The following is a 26,066-nucleotide window of genomic DNA, read 5'->3' on the forward strand; positions in this document are numbered from 1 at the left end:
CATGCAATAAAAAGGAAAAGATCTATTTTGGGAAAGTTAACACACGTAGAAAAATCAATTAAAGCATGTTCACTAAAAGTCCTGCCAATAGCATTTTTATTTAGTACAATATATTCTAGAATATAAATACACAGCAATATGTCCTTCCTTATCACGGAGAGTCTTTTATACAACTAAAATCCATAGCTGACATTTTATCTGACAAAAGAAAAATAAACTAAACCTGTAAATTCTCAGGAGAAAGGATATAAGAAAATAATGCATTTTATATAAATTACAAAGGACAGTTACAGTGAAAACCCATTACCTTCCTCTCTAACTCAATTTTACAAAATAAAGTCAACATGGATTATTCTGGGAACTGCTAAGAATGCATGAACACTGTGGCCCTTTCAAAAGACAGTGGTCAAAGACAAACTCTTATCTTGATGTCATATATTGTTCTTAGTTCTTAACTGGAGTTGAGCTTCCTTTCATAGTCTTCTTTAGGTGGTGGTAGTTTGGCAAGATTTTCATCAGGAAATCCAGCTGTAGTGTCTGGGGCTAAAAAGATAAGATAATTATGGACTGACAAGCAGAAGGCAAAGAATGCCAGGCAGAAATAATTACCACCACGCCAGGGAAATATAGGTGATTTTCACTGGCTTATTTTTGCTTACCTGTTTTTTTTTTTCTTTTTAATTTACAATGAATATATGTTAAGTTTGGTAATGAGAAAAAGCCAAAAGATTTTACATATAAAATTATACAGGACTCGGTTTTCAATCCTGCTTTGGCAGACTTTACCCTGGCCTCCAAAAAGTTAAACAGCTCTAATCACAGACAGCAACGTGAGCAGAAACCTGGAGCACAGGGTTTTGCACAGGACCCACACAGCACGCGGCTGCAGGCCTCAGCGGCTCTTCCCCCTTCCTGTATCAGCTTTGCCCCAACTTTCCTCACTGTGAAACTCACAAGGGGCACTCGTGACAAATACGGAGTTTCAGGCCCCTCCCCTAGACATTGTGATTCAATAAGTCTGGGCAGTCCTTCTTTTAATAAGGACCTCTACGTGATCACTGTGATCACTGAAATGTGGAAAACAGTATGCATTAAACTTCAGATATTCTTGCTTACTTAACTCTAATCTCCCTTAACCCAATTCGTTTCTCCCTCTTCGATCATTTTTGCTGTTATGAGAAAGACAGTGAAAAGAAAAACAGATTTGTTCTCATTGCCTTTTTAGTCTATAGAAGTCATACTTGCCTATAATAGTAATAAAAGCCAAACGTCAGAAAAACAGAATAGCCCAAAGAGAACTGGAGTTCTAATTTCTGATAAAATATGGCTAAGATTCAGATGCGAAGTGATAAATGACTTAAAAAATATTTTCTTTGTGGGGAGGGGAAAGAGGCTGGGTGACTAAAGCACTATATTATGGGCCAAGTGATGAGGATCAAGACCTCAATTAGAATGTCTTCTGTCCAAAGAAAGCCCCAAATGCCCTATCTTATTTACCTCCTCAATGAAACTCTAAATAAATATTCTTCATTGTTCTCGGTTCTTAGGAGGAAAAGATAAATTCTCATAAGCCAGGAAAATATCCAAATACATTTGCATATTCACCAACTGTGTTTATTTTCAAGTAGTCTATGTTGGTAAACTAATAGATGGATCTAAGTTGGCTGCCCGATAGACATTTGGTAGGGTCATTCCTTACCCTGGAGGATTAATATTTTAAGAGTGAATCAATAGTTTATAAAGTTTGGTGACACATCTTTAGTGAAAACACATAAGACCAGGAGAAACATCTCTGGATTTCTTTTTTTCTATCAATATGTCATTGTCATCTTTGTACATATTTTTGGTAATAACTTGAAGACTGAATAATTTCACTGCAAATAAATTCTAGTTTTAGGAGTGTTTTTCTGATGTTTTATTTTAATCGTCTGCTTTTTAAATAGCAGACTGCTGTCCCATTAAAACAATCATGTGACATTTTGGGGAAAATCAGCAGCCCTAGAAAGAACTTTCAAGTATAATTAACAGTGTTGTATGAGTTTCAAGCATACAACATAGCAACTCAACAATTCCATACGTTACACAGTGCTCACCATGATGAATGTAGCCGCCATCAGCAACCATACACTATTCTTACAATATTACTGACTACATGCCCCGTGTTGTACTCTTCATCTCTTTGACTTATTTATTTTATAACTGGAAGCTTGTACCTCTTTATTTTATCCACCCTCCACCTACCTTCCCTGTGGCAACCACCAGTTTGTTCTCTATATATAATTCTGTTTCTTTTGGAAAGAACTCTTTTTAAAGACAGGTTCTAGTACCTGTGGCCGCTCAGTCTGCGCCCGACGAAGGCAGTCTGCACCGTAGATCACCGTATTCTCAGGGATGACTTCAAACGTGTTCAGGTTGCAGCAAGCCCCAATGATGCAGCCACTTGTCAATATGACGTTTCTGCCCACATATGCTGCAGTAAAAACAAAGAAAGACCTGCAATTTAAGACAAATAAGTAGAACACTAACTTTTTTCTAAAATGACTTAAATATTAAATTGCAAACTACCCTTAAGAAAAACATTTAAGGAAATATTTCAGCTTAGAGTTTATAAAGTAAAGAGGCAGGCGCCTGACTAGTATTAAATGGATTAAAACAGAGCTTTGCAGACTAGTTGTGTGACCTTGGGCAAGTCACTGTAAATTCTCTGAGCAAGTTTATTTATAAGATGGAAAGACTGACCTACTTGCAGTTGGTTTTAAGGAATAAGTGAGATATTAAATGTAAAATGCTGAGCACAGGTTTGACACACAGTAAGTATATAACAAATAGAAAATAACAATGATAATAATTGGTAATCCAAGTTGAAATAATAAACCATTAGGTAGATTAACAAAAAGTCTTATAAGTAGCTTCCCTTTGTTCCTGACTGGCTGGGGTAAAGAACTTCTGCAATTAAAGAAAGCAAACTGCTATAGAAAATGATTTTTCCTTTAATTTTGCAATTATATTAATCAACTAAGTTATCACTGACATTAGTATTTAGTAGAAATCTTTTTCAAATCTTTCATCTGAAAATTATGGTTTAATTCAATCCTGATTTCAATGTACACAGCTGATTTTTTTTTTTTAAGGGAGGGAGGGAGGGAGGGAGGGGCAGAGGGAAAGGGTAAAAAGAATCTTAAGCAGGCTCTACGCCCAGCCAGGAGCCTGACATGGGGCTCAATTTCACAACTCTGAGATCATAATCTGAGCCAAAATCAAGAGTCAAATGCTTAACCAACTGAGCCCCCCAGGCAGATCCATGGCTGAATTTTTAATTCAATATATTAAACATATTATTAAGTTCCTTAAAGGCAAATAATTAGTCTCGTAACATTTAGTCCACTTTCAACCATACCCTCCTTCCACATTGGTTGTTTTTTCAGGACACAATAAAGAGAAAAGAGATAATCACTATTCACAAAAAAATTCCAAATATAGCTTACCTTTTGATTCAATAACATTATTATCTCCCATTTTCATGGCTTGAGAATCTGTAAGCCAGAGTTAAGTAAACACTGTAAATGTGTTCATCTTTTTTCCCCTCCACTAATTCACTATATCCTTTTTTTCTTTTTAAAGACTTTATTTGTTACAGAGAGCGAGCACAAGCAGGGGGAGGAGCAGACAGGGGGAGAGGAAGGCTCCTGATGAGCAAGGACTGATGCCATACTCAATCCTAGGACACTGGGATCATGACCTGAGCTGAAGGCAGACACTTACCCCACTGAGCCACCCAGGTGTCCCTAATTCACTATATCCTTATCCTGCACCATGGCAGAGGACAAAGGCATGGGAAGGGCCATGCAGCCCCAGTCTGGCCAGAACTTCTTGCTCAGAGAAGCCTGAGAGTAAAGTTTTAATCTTTAACAAGTATCTCTAAGCAGATGCAGTCGCCTTCTATATTTTTTAAAGAAATGAGCATCTTTTATCCCAATTCTATGAGTAACATATTTTCATGACTGTTTTAAGAAAATTAAAATTACTTATCACCAAATCACTTAATGCTAACACTGCTAACAGTTTGATATATCATTATATAAATACATACAATTCCCTTTATATAACTGGGAATCAAACGGTATAAAATCAAACTGTATAAACTCTCACAGCTCACTTATTTGGTTCAATTAAATTTGTAAGCAAGCATTATTCCATACCATTAAAATCTTTAAAAACATAGTTTAAAATGACTGCTTAATGGTCCTGATCGTCCATTTTATGCATATAGCTTAATTTATTTAAATATTTTGCTATTGTTAAACATTTAGATTTTTTTCATCCAAGTTTTCCTATCATAAAATAATGTTTTGCTGATACCATGAAAACATTTTACTATCTTTTTAGAGGACAAAAATCAAGCACAAGAACTGATAGCACTCTGGGGGAAAAAAAACAAAGAATGAAATATTTCCATCCCCATCCACCATTTCTTTACATCAGACAGCATACTGCTAACCAAAACCATACAGGAACCAAATGGACAGTGCTGTGGTTCTTAAATCAGGCTAGCAGCCAGGATTCCTATTTCTGTGTCTACTGCCACTCAGTCAGTGCTACCCATCAACAAGTTGTAGTAACAGGAGCAAGATGGTACCTGAAGATATGTATGTATGTGAGTGAACTCACACTTATAATATATGTGATATATTTGATAGCTAAAACATGACAATTTCTATGGGACAGACCTGAATGCTAAAGATAGGTGGGAAGAAGAGTTTACTTAAATTATTATAAAGGATACAACAGCCAACTTCAAACACATTACTGGTGCCAATGATCATAGGTTTCGGTTCTGGATCTTCAGCATCAGGAGTGATGTTATCAGGGTAACTATAAAAAGAAGAGACAAATCATCAAAATCAATAATGCAATAAGCAATTCTCTTGTTTTAGAATTCGGGTTCACTCTTTCAATTTTACCTCCATCAAGCTTAAAATATATAACTACATAAGTAATTTTTTAATCCAAGTGAATTATTTATCCTCTGTGCTGAAGAACTGATTCTGAACTGAAAAAGAACTACTGAAATGTAAAGAAGCCAAAAGCAGATACCTAAAGACATCAAAGTAAAGCTTAACGCGCAGAGGGCCTTTTCCAGGACAAGGTAAAAATGTTGCTGGCTATCATTTTTAGCTTGTTAAATTAGAATCAAAATTGGGCCTGAGTCGGAAAATTTCCATTCTTAATAATCATTCAAGATTGTGAAATGCAAACAGATATTCACATCAAATAATTATTTTATGCTGTTAGGTAGTTTGAAATATTTGGAACATTAAATGTTTGTGGTCTAAGAGGAAGCCATTTTTTAAATGGAGCTTTATCTCTGACAGTGAGTTACTACAGAATATAGCTGTTGTCAACTGACTTACAGTAAAGGTGCCAAAATAGATTTTAAAAAGAAACTCTTAATATAGTAGAAACTCCCAAATTCTAAGTAAGTGTTAAGACAAATCAATCTCTTTATCACAGTTAAATATTTTCCCAAGGTCTTTCTTAAAAATTCCATACATTTGTTGCTATAAATCAGGTATAAGCTTGAATTTCCTGCCAAAATTTTATCTAGAAAGCTTTACAAATGCTTATGAAAACTTCATAGGTATTACAGTCTAGTTCACTAAGATTATGCACATGTTTAATATTTTATTATTTCTTTACTCTTCAAAGTTAAAAATTGCCTCTAGAACCCTCCAAATTTTCAAATATAATTCTGGGTGCTACCCCACATAAGGTTTATGAAAATATACAACAGAATTAAGTTCATGTGTCTGGGCATGAGTAATAACATTCCGGCCAGAACTGAGAAATCATCCAATCAAAAGACTCTTTTTGGGGTGGTCAGCACAGCACTTGATCGCAAGAGTCAGGAAATGTTTGCTTAACTCACAGAAGAGGTAGTGACATGTAAGGGAAGGCCATCAGACACAGAGGAGGGGATTCTAGTCAGCTACGGAGGAGTTCTCTCACCTTGGACAAGTCTCTTCACCTATCTGGTCTCTGGTTTCCTCATTAACTAATTTCTCCTGTTGAAAAGATCCTTAATGTTTCTCTAGTTCTAAAATAGCAGGCTTTTCAGATGTCTGTTGTAAAAGGTTCCTATAGATAAGCTGAAATTAATAAAAACACAATCTGTGCCCCTTCGTTCAGAGTATCTGTAAGAGTCGTACTCACGCATTTATGATAAGCGCCTGTTCCTCTATGAGGTTACCTTCACCGATCACGATGGGCCCGGCTTCGGCAATAATGCGTGCTTTAGGGTGGATCACCGTCCTAGGTCCTGTTAAAAATATGATGAAACGGAATTATTGGTGGAGGCTACGCTTCCAATAGGAGGGGAGAAGATGGGGGGCTGTCAAGGCTATGGGGAGACACATTTTCAAAAGTATGTGGCAGGCACACTAGGCACATTACAGACGTTATCTCCTCACTGTTATCAACAGTAGTCGGAGCCAGATCTCAAGCCAAGGTGAGTGGAGACAGCCCAGGCTCTGGAGCCAGACAGCCCTGGCTCAGCGGCTGTTTGGAAGCCTCTGTTATCTCAGCAGTGAAATGGGGGTGGTGAGAATACCAGTCTCGCAGAGTGGTTGTAAGGATTAGATGAGATAATGTTTGTAGACATGGTATTCTGGCACATTGTTGGCAATAAAAATTAATTCCCTTCCTTGTTTTGCTTTCCTTCATGAAAATGAGGCTGTCTGCTTACAACGCTGCGGCTTTCTCATGCCAGTGAACCACAAAGCACTTTCTTATTCTAGCGTACTGCAGAGTTCGTCTCTTTATTATGTGGCTAAAAGGCAATATAGGAGCAATGGGAGACAGGAAATATGTAAACTAATGTTGTCTTCATTACTTTGTCTCTGTCCCTATAGCAAGCCTAACCCCTGGAAGGAGGCAGAGCTTTTGTTGAAAAAGGTTACAGGGAGACAGTGGAAGGAGACAAATGTGATTATTGGAGTCCTAAAACTCTGAGATAGGCCAACTGAGGCAACGTCTCCCATCTCAAATTGAAGGGAGCAAGATGGGGTCTCACCACACCCATTTCACCATTAGGGTGGAGGAGGCATTGCACTGCTCAAACAGGGACAGCATTCTGGAGTGCTAACACGTTCCCTCCCCTGGTTCCTAATTTCCTGAAGGCCTAGCGTTTGGTGATCATGAAACCACTCAGGAGAAAATAGTATCTCACTTTCGCCACTCCCTGCAGCACCGGCCCCGCCCACCCCCGAGGCCAAAGGCTATTTCTACTGGTAAACAAGCAGCTGGGATCCGACTCTGAAAGTAAGAGAGTGTGGGCAGAAGCGTTGACAGAAGGTGGGAGGCAGTCAGGAAGAGGACACTGTTCATGTAGCTCGGTATTGGATTGTGTAAATTAATTTATTCTGTAGTTATTACCTGCTGGTGATGCAGTGCTACAGGTCACAAGGAAACAAAAAGGAATACATGCTACTTTTGCCCTCTGGAGCTTGCGTATCTTGTTTTGTTTATCTTGAAAACTGGAAATACTTAACACACTCACACACAAATGTATTAAAATAAATGAGGCGTTCCTGGTGCCTAGAGAACTGGAAGGAACCTTCATGCAGCTTTCTTTTTCCCCTAACAATGCTGGGGACTGATAAAGGAGGGTGGGGCCCGAGACAGGATGCACCAGCAAAGGACCCACAGTCTGATAAGGAGCAACAGGAGAGAGGCTTTGCTATTTCTGTCACCTCTCACTCCCCAAGTCCTCAGATGCCAAAGTAAATTTCCCTGGCAACTTCTCCTATTCACGACAGAAGATGGGATTTCTCAGATCTCTGGGAAGGTTCTCAAGTGGACATGTGTGCCTTTTTTTTTCTTTGTTAAAAAAATACACACATTTATAAAAGTATTATGTGCCCATTATAAAAACTCAAAGCAAGGGGCGCCTGGGTGGCTCAGTGGGTTAAAGCCTCTGCCTTAGGCTCAGGTCATGATCCCAGGGTTCTGGGCTCTCTGCTCAGCGGGAAGCCTGCTTCCTCCTCCTCTCTCTCTGCCTGCCTCTCTGCCTCCTTGTGATCTCTGTCTGCCAAATAAATAAATAAAATCTTTAAAAAAAAAAAAAACTCAAAGCAAAAACTGAAAGATCCTCTCTTTATGCAACCCTATTCCCTAGAGGTAACTATTCTTAAAAGTTTGGGGTATATTATTCCAGACTTAAGTTCTACTATATACTTAAGACCTGTAAATGTCACTGTATATAAAATATATTTTATCATAAAGTTAAAGAATAAATAGAATTTGAAGGTAGAAAAATACGGACTATAGGCGCACGGTTTGTTTGTTTTTAAATCAAGGAACAGTGCTTATTATTCTACAATTTGCTTTATTCACCCGAAAAGTCATGATGATTTTCCCATATAAGTACATTTAGCTAGCTATTCTTTTCAGTGGCTGAATAGTATTTCATATCATATTAACATACCATAATTTATTTAACCAAGCCCTTAATGATGGGCATTCAGATGTTAACACTTTTGGGAGAGAGGTGCTAAAAACAAAACTAAACTACTAAATTACTAAACTAAACTACTAAACTACTAAAACAAACACTGCTACTAAAACAAACACTGGATTCTTTTGAAATGAGAAATTTCTTACAGGTCTTCCAGCTGTGTGAACCAATTTGAATCTATAGTTTGCACAATACCAGATTTGCATTTTACTTTAAAATGCTCTGTGATGGGGGTGCCTGGGTGGCTCAGTCGGTTAAGCATCTGCCTTCGTCTCAGGTCACGAATCCAGGGTCCTGGGATGGAACCCCACATCAGGCTCCCTGCTCCCAGGGGAGCCTGCTCTTCTCCCTCCCTCCTGCCCCTCCCCCAGTGGTGCTCTCTCTCACTCTGCTTTCTCTCTCTCAAATAAATAAATAAAATCTTAAAAATAAAACAAAATAAAATGTTCTTTGATAAAAGGTACAAATCATTCAATTTTAGGTTCTTTGTCATTAGAGCCCTGCCAGCACCCCACCCCTCATCTGGAAGGTCCTGACCCTGGTCTCTACCACGGAAAGGCTGTGTGCTTCATCTCTCAAATGCCTGTTCTCTCCCCCAGAAAAAGATGAGATCTGGAGCAACCTACTTCAACGTGTTGAAGTGTGGGTTATACGAAATAATGTCTGAAAGGCAGATCACAGGGTCTGGTCCGTAATTGTTAAAAATGGGAGGTTCATCACTATCTGACACCAAAGGCTATTTGTGTAACTATCATAATAAGTACAACAACTCCTTCTGGTCTGAGAGACAAAAAAGGGGTCCACTTTACTCCTCTACTCAGGTTACCAGGGTAGTAACTCCTTTTAATCAGCATGGAGAAATTTATATATTACTGTAAAATAGTAAAAGAAATTAAAAAAGTATTTTCCATACTAGCATTAGAATCTCTGGGAAGAGATCATCACGCTGTGATAGAAAGCAGATCGGCTGCCACTGCTGGACAAGAAGCCGGCTGCACTAGCTATTCTGCTGGTCCTCAAGCTGTAGCTTTTGACAGCAAGTCCACCTGCGAGAAGCTACCTGAGAATGGACTAGTATGACAAGGTTATTACTGAAACCTGCCTTTCTTTAAAAGTTCCTCTAAAGTGTAGCTCTGAAAACAAGTGATATTTCCATTTTTCCCTTTCAAAAATGATATAATACATGTTAATTATACAAACACAAATTTTAAAAAATGAAATTTGAAAAAAACAAAGACATGATCTCCATGTCTCATACAATTTTTAAATATAACGCCTGAGCTATTTTAACCAGGCATTTTATATTGTTATTACCATTTTTATCATTATCAATAAGTTAGCTAGAAGAAAACTGGAAAACTCCTGGTTAGAAATCTGAAGGCCCTGAGATATGAAGCAACATCACCAGCTTGGGTGAGATCTGCACTTAAGACAGCACCTCCCCCTGGTGGCAGTACCGCCAAACTACAAGTCCTCATATTTGGGGCGGAAAGAACGTAAAAGGGCAAAACGTAAACTTTGAATTGTGAAGTAACAGCAAAAGTCATGGGTGATAATAAACTGAACAGCTCCCCTAAACCTGTCCTAGGTCTTCTGGGGTAGAGACTAGAGAGGTTAGTACACATGTCCTTTGGCACATGACTGCTAAGATTTTGGTTTGGAAGGCTGGCCAAAGGGCCATTCGGGGTCAGGTGTGCGGTCCACACTGTGGACTCCGTCTCTGCACAGTTTGGGGCTGGTGGCTGGCACCAGAGAGCCCGGACATCCAAGTGCTATTCCAAGTCCCGGGCAGCCGTAGCTGACTAAAATGTGAGCACAGACTGTTCTACACTCTACCACATGCGAGAAGCACTTTTACCTAGAATGGGTCTGATTGCAAACCAAGTTTAAGAGTCTTGAGGTTAAAATGCTTTAAAAATAAAATCTGTCACCATGGAAAGATTTTTTTTTTTAAAGGTTGTTGTGAACTTCTTGGAGCTCTCACTGGCAGGGTAGTTTGTATATTTTCTTACCAAATGCGCTGAAACCCTATTTGGCTTATCTCCTTGTTTGGATAAATGTGTCTAGAGTTGGAGTTGCCTTGCCGGCTGATGAATTATTTTTCTAAATGGTTGGCTGGGCTTGATGCAACACAGCCAGAAAGGCATTCCTCGCATCAAATTTCCATTCCGCTCATTTGGTAAAGGGCATTTTTCCTGTCTGTCTTCGCCACAGAAAGCAATCTCTGTGCACATTTTCATATGTCAATAAACAGTTCAAAAAGCCACAAGCTTTTTCCTTTGAAAATTAAAACAATTCTTTTGACCTGTAAGCTGAAGTACCTGTAAGCACTGCTTTATATTTGATGAAGTTTAAATCAAAGCCACTGTTCTGCCTTATTGAAAAAGATTTCCATGGTAAAGGGAAGCTTTTGATCTGTATTAAAAACCCTAATGGACAGAAAGACAGAGTAAGTGGGACATAGGGCTTCCATCTCAGCGTTTCACACTGTGTGGAGTTCTGCCTTCCTACTTGTAATGTCCCAACCAAGCCCCGTCCTAAGACCAGGAGACTGACGTTCACCCCATGGTGGGACTACAGACTGTGCTTAGAAGTGACTTTCTGCAATGTTTTTCAGCTTTCAAAGCAAAATTTAAGGAAATAATGCGTGGCCCAAAATCCAAGGCAGCCTAATTACAAACAGGCTTGATACTATGAAACCTTGTTTACCTACACTGTAATTAACAAGAGAGCTGTTATTTTTCCCAAGGTCTGTTTCCCAGTAGCCTCTAATGAAAGGGGTCAGGTTCCAGCAGAGCCTCAAGTCACAGAATTTCTGCTTAAGGACAATACTCCAAAGCTTCAGACTAGTTTCTTTGATAAACCAAACACCTGATTTTTCTAGAATAGAAGATCAGGTTTCACTGAAACACAGAGAAGGAAAAAATTACTTTCGAAATATTTCAGAATGGAATAATCTGGTAGGAGTATAACCAACTAGGAGACAGAAAGTTATGCATAACATCCTGTGAAAAATCCATTAATTCAATTACACTTAAGTTTATTGCTACTTAACCCAGAAAATAGAGCTTATTAAATGTTCAAATCTCCCTATCCACAGCATAAGAGAAAAAGACTTTATTCTGGTATATTAGGCAAAAGCAATAAATAAATGAATGAATGAATGAATGAATGAATGAGTAAATAAATAAATAAATGCCATAAATCAGAAAACAAACAAACAAACCATGGTGGAGAGAGTAAGTTTAAATTAAATAACTTATCTCTACTCTCCCAGTTGATTTAACTTCGTATCTCCTAGGAGCTTTTTAATCTGATGTATTACATCAGAAAAATGAATTAATAACAGTCAAAAGGTTTTACATTTACATTTATCTGGGGAGGGAGAGGGAAGAGGGAAAGGGAGAGTGAGCACCTTAAGCAGTCTCCATGCCCAGGGCACCCAACATAGAGCCCAGTGCAGGACTGGGTCTCACAACCCTGAGATCATAACCTGAGTCGCAATCAGGAGTCGGACATTTAATTATCTGAGCCACCCAGGCACCGTGATTAGAGATATCTTATACCAAATATAACAATGATGGAGGGTGCCTGGGTGGCTCAGCTGATTAAACATCTGCCTTGAGCTCGGGTCATGATTCTAGGGTCCTGGGATCAAGCCCCACATCGGGCTCCCGCTCAGCAGAGTCTGCTAACCACTCTCCCTCTACCCCTCTCCCCAACTCATTCTCTCTCTCTTAAATAAGTAAAAAAAAAAAATCCTTAAAAAAAAAACAATGATAGGGATGCCTGGGTGGCTCAGTTGGTTAACCCGCTGCCTTCCACTCAGGTCACGATCCCGGGGTCCTGGGATTGAGTCCCACATCAGGCTCCTTCCTCATTGGGGAGCCTGCTTCTCTCTCTGCCTCTGCCTGCCACTCTGCCTGCTTGTGCTCTCTCTCTCTCTCTGACAAATAAATAAATAAATAAAATCTTTTTTAAAAATGATAGAAATGGCTCTCTAAATACCGATTCTAGAAAGTTTCCATACTTATATATACAATCAAAGATGAGAAACACAAAACAAAAAAACAAAAACAAAAAGGTAAGAAACAAAATGAAAATGAAGAATTGTAAAAGACTAAACAATGGGTAACTATATCCCTTCTGAATATTTTCCTTAATTTAAAAAACTGAGATATTTCTGTAAAGTATTTTAGCAAATTTTCTTGTTTAAAAAAACTGGGTCAAAAATAAGCATAACAAATACTAACTTAGATTCATTCTATGACAAGCTTCAAATCACTAGTTAAAAAATTATGACCAATTCTTACACTATTAATCTATCACTGAAAATCTGTATTGAACTGTCATTTTATATCTTAACCACAGAGCTGTGTACTATCAGCTAGAGGAAAAACCTATATGGAAAGTAGATTTAAACACTGTATTTCCTGGGGTGGCTCAGTGGGTTGAAGCCTCTGCCTTCGGCTCATGTCATGATTCCACGGCCCTGGGATCGAGTCCTGCATCGGGCTCTCAGCTCAACAGGGAGCCTGCTTCCCTTCCTCTCTGCCTGCCTAATCGTGATCTCTCTGTCAAATAAATAAATAAATAAATAAATAAATAAATAAATAAATAAAAAATAAACACTGTATTTCCTTACATAATTTCAACATTAGGGACGGTTGGTTGACATAAGGATAAAGAAAAGAGAGGAGCGTAAAGTAGTAAAAGACAACAGGAGAAACAAGAAAGCGAGTTGACTCCTGGTAACCCTCATGTTCTAATCCCATGCAGTAGCCAGTGGCCCACCCTTCCTTTTCACAGGAGAAAGGTTTTCCTGCTATTCTACATAAGCTTCTACAAGTAACAGGTGTTTTTTTCCAAGTCAGAAACACACACACACACATATATATATACACCTTGTACGCTGAGCCAGCAGGGGCGTCGATGCCATCTTTGCATCTGTTCCATAGTGGTATAGTATACTTAGTTTAGAATGGGGAAGAAGGAGAAATGAAAGGAAAAATGTGTGTTATTAGCTACATTATTTTAGTCTTACTTTCATTCTAATTATAGAATACCTTGTGAGCTAATGAGAGGGTTTTTTCTCAAATCACGATGAAAACCATAAGAATACCAGATTAAAAATAGTGCAGAAGAGCACCGATAAACAAGTGGCCATCATGATTTCTCCTCATAAAAAGTTTGCAAGTGGTTTGGGAATTCACAAAGAGTTAACATAGCACTGAACAGAAACTGGGTAATCTTCTAAACTCTGAAGTTCTGTCAACTTAAAATAATTACATAAATCCAACCTGGCAAATTCCCAGTGATGTTCCATAATCCCAGCACAATCGTCACGTGTTCTCTAAGACATGATGCCTAAATTGGTCAGAGGCTTAGACCTAATAAAATTCGTGTTTTTTTTTTTTTCCTATTAAAGATCCTGTTGGTGTAAGGAAGCAGGGCATGTTTTCTCTCTGAAAGCTCTACTCTGGTAACGAGCAGCTGCTAGTAAGGACGGACTCACGTTTGTAAAGCTCCAAGGGCATGACAGGCCGTGACAACATATGTAAAAGAGTAAGTGGCTAAAATGTAAGTTTGGGAGAACTTAATCATGCCCATATAAGCAAGATGCCACCTGTTAAACTGTTCACTTGATTTCAGTGTTGGATCTCACCTCTAGCAAGGCTACACAATGTTAAGATTAAATGGTGCGATTAGCTAGAGTTAGGATTTGGGCAATGACTTTCACAAACATTCTCTTATTGAATCCTTCAAAAACCTATGAGGTAGGCACTCCTATTTTGCATGTCACAAAAACTGCTAATTGCCACTAGATATCCATGCTTTCCTCTTCCCTGGTAACAGAACCCTACTGGACTGGGAGAAGCAAAGCACAGTTCAGACTATGATCTCCCAGCCTTCCCTGCAGCTACACGTGTCCATGACACTAAATCCAAGGCAGAGACTGTATATACAAAGAGAGACGGTGTGGAACTTTCAGGAAGACTATTTAAAGGAAGCTGACTCAACTGGGAGGTACACCTTTTTGTCTCCACTCCTCCCTTTTCTTATCCAAGATCACTCTTGGTGCTTTAGGATCGCATCCTGGCCTACAAGGCCAGAGCCCCTGGACAACCAACTAAGTAGTCCTGAATTGCCCACCTCTGTATTTCTTTATATAAAAGAATAAATCTCTGCATAGATAAAGCCACCACTATATGCAGCTGAACCTAATTCTAAAACACACAATTACACGCGGATAGGGAAAATGAAGGTCAGTGAGGATAGGGAAAATGAAGGTCTACTAAAGTAAACTGGCAGGTAAAGAGCAAGGACGCCAACCCAGGTCTGTCAGACTCCATGGTCCACACTCATTAACAGTAGCATGTAAGCTCCACAAAGCAGTACCTTGTCTGCTGTGTTCACTCCTGTGTCCCTAGTGCTAGCACATGCCTGGCACACAGCAGGTACACATTTGGATGTTTCTCAAATAAATCAGTGACTTCATTATATTGCCTCATTAGTTTATCAGACAGAAACATAAACATAGAGTCCATCAGAGGGCCTGGCTGGCTCACTGGGCGGAGCACGCGACTCAATCTCAGGGTTCTGAGTTTGAGCTCCATGTTGGGTGTAGAAATTACCTAAAAACAGAATCTTAAAAAAGTTTCCATCAGACCTAATTCTATTAGAAATATTTAATATACACAGGAAAAATACATTATTTTGTCAATAAAATTAGGACATCAGTGAAACAGACAAAATATAAAACCTAATTAACTGTAAAGCACTGAAATAAATTAAATTACATCCATTTTTTAGAAATAATTAAAAAACTATTTAACTAAATAACTAATAAACTATTTTCTTACCTATGGTTACATCACCCCGAATTTCACTTTCTACACACACAACTGCTCCAGGAGCAATCTTCACACTGTAGAAAGAAAAAGGTAATATTCACCATGGGTACATTTTAAAAATATTGTTATAGAAGTTATTTTAACACTGCAGTGAGAAAAAGGTTTAAAAAATGGATTTAAAAAACTGTAAGAGAATAGGGTATTTAATATATTATAAAATTCTCAGGAGGCATACAATCCATTGGCTAAAATCACTAATGATACCTTATTAAAATGCTTGAGGGAGTGCCTTGGTGGCTCAGTTAAGTGACTGACTCTTGGTTTCTGCTCAGGCCATAATCTCAGGGTCACGGGATTGAGTCCTTTATCAGGCTTTGTGCTCACTGGGGAGTCTGCTTGAAATTCTCTCTCTCCCTCTGCCCCCACTCCCTGTGCTCACTCACTTTCTCTAAAATAAATAAATCTTTTAAAAAATGATAAAAATAAAACGCCCAAGAAAAGAGGCTTTGGATTCTTTTAACACCAGCACTGTTTCCAAATAGGATAAAACTGAATACACCTAACTATCCATTAGTAAGGGACTGATTAATACTAATAACTATGGTACACCACAGTTTATTACACAGTCAAAAAAAAGAAAGAATAATATTTTATGTAAAGATTTGGAACGAGTTCCAAGCTATATTAAGTCAAAAAAGATCAAAGCCAGAAAATGGAGAGTATATCATACACCATAAATTTTGTAAAAGAATGTACATTCAAAATATTTAACAACCAGCAAGGTAATATTAATATAGAAATCAATGCAGAGATTTAAAATTTACAAAGATTCCTATTTATTCTCTAACTATATATGTTGTAAAACTGCTGAGTGATATAAATTGGAATGCAAATTGTCCCCATATTATTAATGTACAAATAATTTACTGATGCTTTTTGATATTCTGTGACGTCCTGTTTAACACAGCTCAATCTAGCTAAATGCTGCCTTGGCTGGGCATGAGCAGACATGCAGAACTGTACCAAATGACTCCCCCCGCCCTTAAACTGATAATCATTTGGTAACTTGTTCTTATTAAGTATTTTCCTTAGTAATAATGAAATTATTCATGGTGTTAAATATGCACTCAGCTTCTCTAAAATAGTAGCAATACCATGTTAGCTAATTTTACTTTATAATCCTATTTGGATTTTTCAAAATTTTGATTTCTAGTTGTTCACTGCAAGTAAATAGGAACACAATAATTTTGGGGGCGCCTGAGTGGCTCAGTAGGTTAAGTGTTAGATTCTTGATTTCAGCTCAGGTCTTGATCTCAGGATCGTGAATTCAAACTCTTCATTAGACTCCATGCTAGGTGTGGAGCCTACTTTAAAAAAAAAAAAAGAAGAAAATGAGATAAAGAAATATAATTTTGTATATTGACTTTGTTTCCTAAAACCTTGCTAAACCCACTCAGTTCACATAGATTCTCTGGGATTTCTCACAAAAAGAATTTTGTTGTCTGTGAATGGGACAGTTTTACTTCTCTTCCAGTCTACATGCATATTATTTCTTTTTCTTGCCTTATTGCCCTGGTTAAGACTTTCAGTATGATGTTTAATATCCTTAACCTGTTCTGGCTCCGTAAGACCAACAAAACCTATCAAACTATCTTTCTAAGCCATGAATGATGCGTTTTATTTTTATTTTATTTTATTTATTTATTTAACAGAGTGAGCACAAGCAGGCAAAGAAGCAGGCAGAGGGAGAAGCAGGCTCCCTACTAAGTAAGGAGCCTGACATGGGGTTTGATCCTAGGACCCTGGGATCATGACCTGAGCTGAAGGCAGTCACTTAACCCAGTGGTTGATGGTGAGCCACCCAGGTGCCCCGAATGATGCATTTTAAATAAATTAATAAAACCTGGTATGTAAAACAGTTGAAATTTTCTTGACCAAAATGTTAATGCTTTGGTTTATAAATTTTCTAAAAACTTGTTTTCTTATTTTAGCAAATATGTTTTTCAAGCAGTAAGAACCATAAATGTAGAGTATAATGATTCACTCATATCAATATTATTTTTTAAGTTCTATAAATATTCATGTATGAAAATATTTGCTTATTTTTAACTTACAGTAGATAGTATAAAAATGCTAATGGTACTTTCTACTTGTTTTTCATGTCTTTTTTTTTTGGACATTTCTTTGGTTAAAAAAATTGTTATTGCCAGATTTTCTTTTTTTCCAAATGTTTTACTGTGAGGCAGGTTCATGCTTTCGTATTTGTCCTCCTTGATTAACGTAAATTTTCATTATATGAAACATGAACTTAAACAGGACATGCTTGCCATTCTAACAAAATATTTAAAGTAATTAGCACATTAAATTTCTCTAACTTTTGAGCATCATTTACAACTGATGCAACCAATACAGCCGCACCAGTGTGTACCTGCTGAATATTCGTATTTGCTTGAATATTTCCAAACCAACTCCAGAGGAACAGACAAGGTACTAATAATCTTTACCACCTTCAGAGAGAGGAGCTGGATAGCAGGGACACAATGGCATACAGACACTTTTTCATTAGATGCTCATTTTTTAACTGCTTGTATTTTGAAACCCACAAATGCACTGCTTATTCAATATGTAAATAAAACAAAACAAAAAAGAGCATGATAAAATTTTCTTAACACCAGGTGCTAAGTGGGTACTGGATTCATTTCCATAATCAGGGTGATTATTTATTTATCCCTATTTCCTTAAAAAATCTCCCTCAAATTATGATCCCTATATGCCCTCCCCCACTTAAACTTTATTTTACCTAAAAATACTTTGTTGTAACTCTTAAGTATCATTTAATTAATTTTAGACTTCTCAGTTTCCCTTTAAGATTTTTTTTTAAGATTTATTTATTTATTTATTTGAGAGAGAAAGAGAGAGCACCAGGAGGAGGAACAGAGGGAGAGAAAATCTCAAGCAGACTCTGCCCTTAAGCCAGATAGATGCAGGGCTTGATCTCAAAACCCTGGAATCATGACCTCAACCAAAACCAAGAGTCCAGTGCCACCCAGGTGCCCCAAGACCAGTTTTTTTGTTCTTTAAATCACTGTTCCTATTGCTTCAACAACAATCTTTTTTAACCAAGGATAAAATTATTATTCATTAGTATCCCTTCTCCTTACTTCCAACCTTCAAATAAATACCCAGCTATCACATATATAACCTTATTATGTCATATTCAATGACATTGGTTATAGTATTTCTAGATCATTGTCTATACCTGTTCTGTGTCATATTACATTCAGGATGCTTGATACATGACACAAGTCAATGTAAGTAAGAAACAAAAGGTTGTGTTATGAAATAAATATGAATACTTAGAATAGTCATATAATCATATTCTGGTCCATTTCTTGTATTAGTTTGTTCAGGGTAATGAGGAGTTTTTGCTTTTATTTATGATGGTAATCAAATGATGATGCACCTATAATTTAACTAAGACACTTGAACACCTTTGTTGACAATTATTAGGACACTTCCTGGAAAATACTGTATCAATATGCAACAGGAATCATCAACACAGTCACAATGCTTGACCTCAGAAATCTATTTCTGGAGTTCTCTCATCAAGAATTCAATAGGAGGAATATATATATGCAAAAATTGGCAATGTTGTTTAGAATAATGAAATCGTAAAAGGGGAGGAGTAATGAAATAAAATATAATCATCACCTAACTGGAACACTATATATTCCGTAACAATTAAAAGACAAAACAAGATAAAACTACTTTTTTTTCTGTCCTCTTTTTTTTTTTTTGAAAGATTTTATTTATTTATTTGACAGAAACACAGCGAGAGAGGGAACACAAGCAGGGGGAGTGGGAGAGGGAGAAGCAGGCTTCCCACCAAGCAGGGAGCCAATGAGGGGCTTCATCCCAGGACCCCGGGATCATGACCCCAGCCGAAGGCAGACGCTTAATGACTGAGCCACCCAGGCTCCCCAAAACTACTTTTTTTTTTTTTTTTTTAAGATTTTATTTATTTATTTGGCAGGCAGAGAGAGAGGAGGACCAGGCTCCCTGCTGAGCTGAGAGCCCGGTGTGGGGCTCGATCACAGGACCCTGAGATCATCACCTGAGCTGAAGGCAGAGGCTTTAACCCACTGAGCCACCTAGGCGCTCCCCACCTTCCAGTTGTTTAGTTCTCATTCTCAATAATGGACGGAGAGCCAGAGATTATCAGATAAATCAGGAAAGCCTCCAACTAAAAAGGAAAAAAAGCAAAACAAAGAGGAAAAAGAACAGTTTGAGAAAACACAGACAATTCAGGTACTAAAAGAAAACTTAAAAAAAAAAACACCTTATAATTCAGAGAAATAAGAGACATTACTGCGTAAAACAAGACAGAAGTCTATGAAAAAGGAACAATGTCTAAGAAAGAGCTCCAAGGGGCGCCTGGGTGGCTCAGTGGGTTAAGCTTCTGCCTTTGGCTCAGGTCATGATCTCGGGGTCCTGGAATTGAGTCCTGCATTGGGCTCTCTGCTCAGCGGGGAGCCTGCTTCCCCTTCCCCCTCTGCCTGCCTCTCTGCCTACTTGTGATCTCTCTCTCTCTGTCAAATAAATAAATAAAATATTTTTTAAAAATTAATAAAAGAAGAAAGAGCTCCAAGAGATTAAAAACATGATCGAAATTTGAAATCACTAGGAGTGAGGTTAAAAAAAAGAGCTCTTCCAGAAAGCAGAACAAAATGGGGAGGAGGAGGGGAAGGAGAGAAAAATGAGAAAAGAGAATCCAAATAAAAGAAACCTCAAGGGGTGCCTGGGTGGCGCAGTTGGTTCAGTGTCCAACTCCTGGGTCAGCTTAGGTCATGATCTCATGGGTCCTGGGATAGAGTCCCACATTGCACTGGGCTCCAGCTCAGCAGAGTCTGCTTCTCTCTCTCTCCCTCTGCCCCCCACCCCCACTGTGCTGTCTCTCTCTTTCTAAGGAAAAGAAAAAAAAAAAAAAAAAAAAAAAAAAAGAAATCTCGAAAGGAGAAAAGAATTTGTAGAAAAAACTATTTAAAGAATAATATAAGAAAATTTCCCATTACTAAAGGATATTAATCTCAACTCTAAAAGGATACGAATGCAAAGGACCCATACCAAGTAACATCCTCTTCAAATTTCTGAATGCCATGCTAAAGATCCTTATAGTTTGCAGAACAAAAAAACCAAAACCAAAACCAAAACCAAAGTCACACAGAGGGATTAAAATAATCAGAATGGCAATACTGGAGGCTAGAAAACCAGAACACAATAGCTACAGAATGCTAAGCAAAAACTATGTTCAAACTAGAGCTACCTATCCAACCAAACTAGCAATCAAGTATGGAAGGAGAATAAGGACATTTTCATACTTACTTTAGTAAGTATTTATACTTGCTTTCATTCATACTTACTTTCATACATACTTACATTCATACTTACTTACTTAAAAAAAAAAAAAAGATCTCTTAAGTACTCTTTATTAGGAAGCTGCCAAAGGATGTACCAAGCTAAATAAAAGCCAACAGACAAGATAGATTCTAGAAACAGAGATCCCAGTGTGTGAGGACAGAGGGAAATTATCAGGACAAAAGTCATGCATCAGCCTCAGAGAACAAAGCTGATAGGTTTCAATGGGGAGATCGTCAAAAAAAAAAAAAAAAAAAAAAAAAAGACGATGACAGATTATGTGATGGTTTACTAGATATCTGGTATATCTGTGAGAAGATTTGAAAATCATCAGTACATAGAAAAGAAAGGATATGAAAATAATGAACTTATTTTGTTAAATTTTAGATTAATTCAGGTTGAGGGTCCATAGAAAATTCAAGAGAAAGACCCAGTAAGAAAGTGAAAACACAGAGCTAGAGAGTTCGAGACCAGAAATAAAGGTCTGAGAGTTAGCAGGGTACAAACGCCTTAACGTATCTCTCCATCATTCACATTCCAGAATCCCCCTAAATATTCGCTAATACAAGTGCAAAGTATCACCAAAAATATTTTTCTTAAATCACACCAACTTCCCTACTGATAGGGAAAGATAAAAAAAGGAGACATACACAATTTTTTCTCCTACCACCAAGTATTTTTAAAACTCTAAAAGAACCAAACCGGGGCGCCTGGGTGGCTCAGTGGGTTAAAGCCTCTGCCTTCGGCTCAGGTCATGATCCCGGGGTCCTGGGATGGAGCCCCGCATCGGGCTCTCTGTTCGGCGGGGAGCCTGCTTCCTCCTCTCTCTGCCTGTCTCTCTGCCTACTTGTGATCTCTGTCAAATAAATAAATAAATAAATCTTTAAAAATAAATAAATAAATAAATAAATAAAAAATAAAAGAACCAAACCCAAACTGATAACCCCTGAGTCTATCTTCAAGAAATATTTGTGAGATCAGACACAGCTACATCTGTTTCCATCATTTTGACATACAGCGACTTTCTACAAAGCACAAGTTAATGAAATTCTAGAAATGATGCATCTGGGTTATGTGTTTACTGAAGTCCCAGAAAAAATATAACCTTTCTACCCAGTGCATGAAAAACTTGAGTACCATGGAACAGAAAGCAGAAATAGCCGAACCCTCTCATTTTATAGATGAGGAGACTGAAGCCGAGATACTAGAAATTTCCCGAAGCAGTTGGTCCCTGAGGCATCATTATCCGAACACCAATCATGTCTTTTCTGTTAGCTGAAAGTTTCCTGGAAACATCCTGACATGTTGGGTATTTTTCCTATGAGAGCAGAATGATGCTGTCTTGAATACATCACCTTTCCTAAGTGCTATTCCTCTGATGCTTTTCATTTAGAGTGGCGGGTGTGTTAAAATAATGCAATTTATTAGGCCCTGGTCAAATAAACCAGGCTTTCTAAAATGCTTCCTGTTTTAGACCTTATTTCCTGGTTTCCATTTCCTCAGCCTCCCTCTCAGTATGATTTTTTAGGAAAAGGGCATTAGCTAACACTTAACTTGTCCTAGACAAGTGAGGAAAGGAGCGATTCCCAAGTGTCCCTCTGTCCAGTCTTATGCCTAAGGGAGAGGACCCAGGTCGAGTTTGTGTCCCGATCAGCATACTTCTGAGGCCTAAAGTAATTAAATTCACGACTAGACCAACTCAAACACAGTCCAAACATCTACGTGTAGACTCCACTGCACTTCAGAGTGATGTGGCGGGGGCGGGGGGGGGGGGCTCAGACGGCTGGGAGGAAAAGGCTTAGCCGAGGACCTACTAAAATAACTGCCTCAAGAGAAGAAAACCCTAAATTTTCATTTATTACTACAGAATCGGTTTTTCTGTTCAAGGAAGAGTCAGTAGAGGGTGCTCAACGCGGCTGCTTTCGGAGTAAGCCCTTCTCCCACCCAGCCCGTCTCTGCCACCACCCGTTTCCAGCAGTGAGGACTGCTGGAGAAGAAGCCCCATCGCTGTCCTCACGCGTTTGCGAAGGAGCTTATCCACGCAGCTCCGGGGCGGGCGCGGCCCCCCTTTGGACGAGCGACGGTGACGCGCTGACACAACACACACCGCCCCCGACTGGGCAGGAGGGGACTGGGGTGTGGCCGGCACTTCCGCGGCCGTCTCGGAATGCTCGGAGGAAGATCCTGTTACAGGCCGCCGACCGTGGGAGGCGCACCAAACGGGGCAGGATTTGGGGGGGCGGGGGCGTCCCTCTATGTCCCGGGGCAGTGGGCGACGACAGGCTCCCCGCACAACGCCTCCGGAGACCCTCTCTGCGCCGGCGCGTTGCGGAGGAGGACGACGGGACCGAAGAACAAAAACCTTCCTGGCACCGATTCCACGTCCCTTCCCCATCCTCCCTGACACCCCCTTCGTCGCCTCCTCCCTCAGCGGCCGCCAGCTCTGGGCTTTAACAACCAGCTCGGCCGAGCTACCGGGAGAAGACACCATCTCAGTCCCTGCCACTGGCGACCAGAAGCAGATTTGCCGCGCCTGCGGAGTGTAGAAATAGGCTTTTTCAAACAGCGGACTCACCTCTTTTGAGTCTTCTCCGCCATGGTTTGGACCCGGTCTCCAGTTGGAGCGGAGATCGACACAACCGCCTGGGTCCAGCGATGATCTCTACAAGCGATTGGAGCGCCTGGCAGGATCGGGCGGGGCGGGGCCTGCTGGGATGGAGGTTTCTCCTCCCCCTGGCTGTGGCGGCTGGTACAAGGCAACACTGCGTGGGCTCTGGCTGATAGCGCTGTCCTGGGATGGACAGACTTGGATTTAAAACAGCGACCTGGTCCAACCCGGCACACATCCTGTCGACCTCATCATAGGCCACCGTTCTTTTTCGGTCTGCTTCTGCTGCTTAAGATTCCGGCCAGGCCCCTGCGCCCTTTTCTCTTGTGTGAGCTCACCTCTTCCTGGGCGATCTCAGCATTCCCATAGGTTAATACCTTCCTACCTGCCGGCTTTCTCGGGTTGATACCTCTAGTTCTGTCCTCTTTGCCGAGCTTCACATCTGGTTACTTCATTGTACTTGGCATCTCCACTTGGATGCCTCAAAGTTCTATCACACCTAAGACGTATAGAACAGAGCTTTTGAATTACGCCCTCAGTTGGTGCTCTGATCTCCATCTCAGTGAAGGGATTCACCATTCACCTAGATGCTCAAGCTAGAAACTCTGTAGGCAGCCTAGGCTTTGCTCACCTCCTGCACAGAATGCATGGGCAAGACCCTGCCACCTCTCTAAACAGCCAGCTCTTCCGGGCAGTCCGCTCCCTCCACCCCCGTCACATCCCCATCCCCACCCTCCAGCCCCCATCCAAGCCATTCTCCTGTAGCCAAAAGTCACTCTGTAAAAACCAATCCAGTTATTTCACTTCCCATTCTTTATAAAATCCAAATTCTTTTCCATCGCCTACTTCCTCCCTCCTTCCGCCTACTGCTTCCTCCCTCTCTCTCTGCCTGCCTCTCTGCCTACTTGTGATCTTTGTCTGTCAAATGAATAAATAAAATCTTTAAAAAAAAATTGCCTATCTCTGCAGATAATTGCTTTATTTTTTTTTAAAGATTTTATTTATTTATTTGACAGGGAGACACAGCAAGAGAGGGAACACAAACAGGAAGAGTGGGAGAGGGAGAAGCAGGCTTCCCACCAAGCAGGGAGCGTGATGCAGGGCTTGATCCCAGGACCTTGGGATCAGAGCCTGAGCCAAAGGCAGATGTTTGATGACTCAGACACCCACATGCCCCTAATTGCTTCTTTACTTACCCACTACAGGATACCCACGGTACCCTGCACCTGTCATTCTTTGATGAAAGTATTCGTTGCCATTTCCATCACCCTCGTAGACTGAGAGCTGCTTGAAGGCAGAGGCCATGTCTTACTCATCTTTATATTCCTGGTGCTTGGCACCAGTCTATCATAAAATGGTAGCCCAATAATGCTATTAAAAGCAATAATTTTTATTGTTCTCCAGCTGTTTTACTTTCAGCTACATTCATCAAGCAGCTTTAGACTCCGTGATTTTACATACTTTATCTAATCATAACGATTCTGTTGAAACAGGCATTATTGTATGTAATTTTTTAAAGATTTTATTTATTTATTTGAGAGAGAGAGAGCACAAGCAAGGGGAGGGCATAGGGAAAGGGAGAAGCAGGCTTCCCACTAAGCAGGGAGCCCGATGTGGGGCTGGATCCCAGGACCCTGGGATCATGACCTGAGCCGAAGGCAGATGCCCAACTGACTGAGGCACCCAGGTGCCCCTTCTATCTAATTTTTTAATCAAGGAGCTCAAGCTCAGTTTCAGAGAGGAGATGGGACTTAGCTCAGAGTCCCCCAGTTAATAAGAGATTCTCTTTTCTTCTTTGCAGAACTCTCTCTCACTAAGAGATGGTCCTTGCCCTTAAGGTGCTTTCGTGTCAGGCTGTACTCTCCTGTCCTTTACTTAAGGCTGCTCACTCTTGCATATGTCTTTGGGGATGGGAAATGGCAGTCAGTCACATCGTTGTAATACTCTGAGCTCAGGATAGGGACTCACCAAAGAGATAGCCTGTTCTTTTCTTGCTTCTAGGCAGTGTCTCTTGTAGTTCTTGTACACACTCCAAAGAAAAGCTTCTCCTTACATGTTCCTCTCAACACTTCACTTCCTTAAGACCTTTTAATGTTTAACCGGTATTTACTGAGTACATAGCATATGTCCAGCACTGTTCTATGTGCGGGGGATTCAGCAATAAACAAAACAAAGTTCCTCCCTTGTAGAGCTCACATTCTGGCAGGGGGCAGACCATAAACTAATTGAGGAATAGATATAGAAGAGGTGGTGATAGGTACTATTAAAAAAAAAAAAAAAGAAATAGCATTAGGAGGACAACGGTGGTTGGGAAGAGGAATCTTCCTGCTCTTTGAGAACCTGTCTCGCTTCCTCATTCTCATGTCCTTTCTTGCTTGCCCTCCCCAGCTGGCCACGTATCTGTCCACAACTGGAAAATGAGATTTTTCATTAACTTAGTGAAGAAAATATGACAGTCAGATGACTGGAAAGGCAAATAGTGCAGTATGTAAACCAAACAAAAGGGGAACTTCTGAAAGCAATGTTTTCCGTACATTCTTAATAGAACACCAAAACGCGTTTTGGTTTCTATAATGCAGTCCCTTTTATCAGAAAGCCGACTTTTATGCTGCTTCTCGCTGGTGATCTGTTTGCTCTTTACTCACCCAGTCCCTTCTGAGCCATATAAAAAGATCCA

At 39.7% G+C, this 26,066-nt stretch overlaps 1 protein-coding gene across 1 annotated transcript; it reads right to left on the minus strand.

Annotated features, from left to right (window-relative positions):
- Positions 1-59: 59 nt before the first annotated feature.
- LOC111144608 (dynactin subunit 6) lies at positions 60-24,096 on the minus strand. Its single transcript, XM_022498992.1, has 7 exons — positions 23,357-24,096; positions 15,376-15,440; positions 6,211-6,316; positions 4,784-4,872; positions 3,486-3,533; positions 2,328-2,470; positions 60-543 (listed from the first exon to the last, which is right to left on the minus strand). Exons 1-7 carry the CDS (start codon positions 23,377-23,379, stop codon positions 445-447), a joined length of 573 nt encoding a protein of 190 aa, XP_022354700.1. The 5' UTR covers positions 23,380-24,096; the 3' UTR covers positions 60-444.
- Between the last annotated feature and the right edge of the window lie 1,970 nt (positions 24,097-26,066).

The sequence above is a fragment of the Enhydra lutris genome, unplaced genomic scaffold, assembly GCF_002288905.1.
Source record: "Enhydra lutris kenyoni isolate GAN:26980312 unplaced genomic scaffold, ASM228890v2 scaffoldscaffold11, whole genome shotgun sequence".
In the NCBI taxonomy this organism is placed as follows: Eukaryota; Metazoa; Chordata; class Mammalia; order Carnivora; family Mustelidae; genus Enhydra; species Enhydra lutris.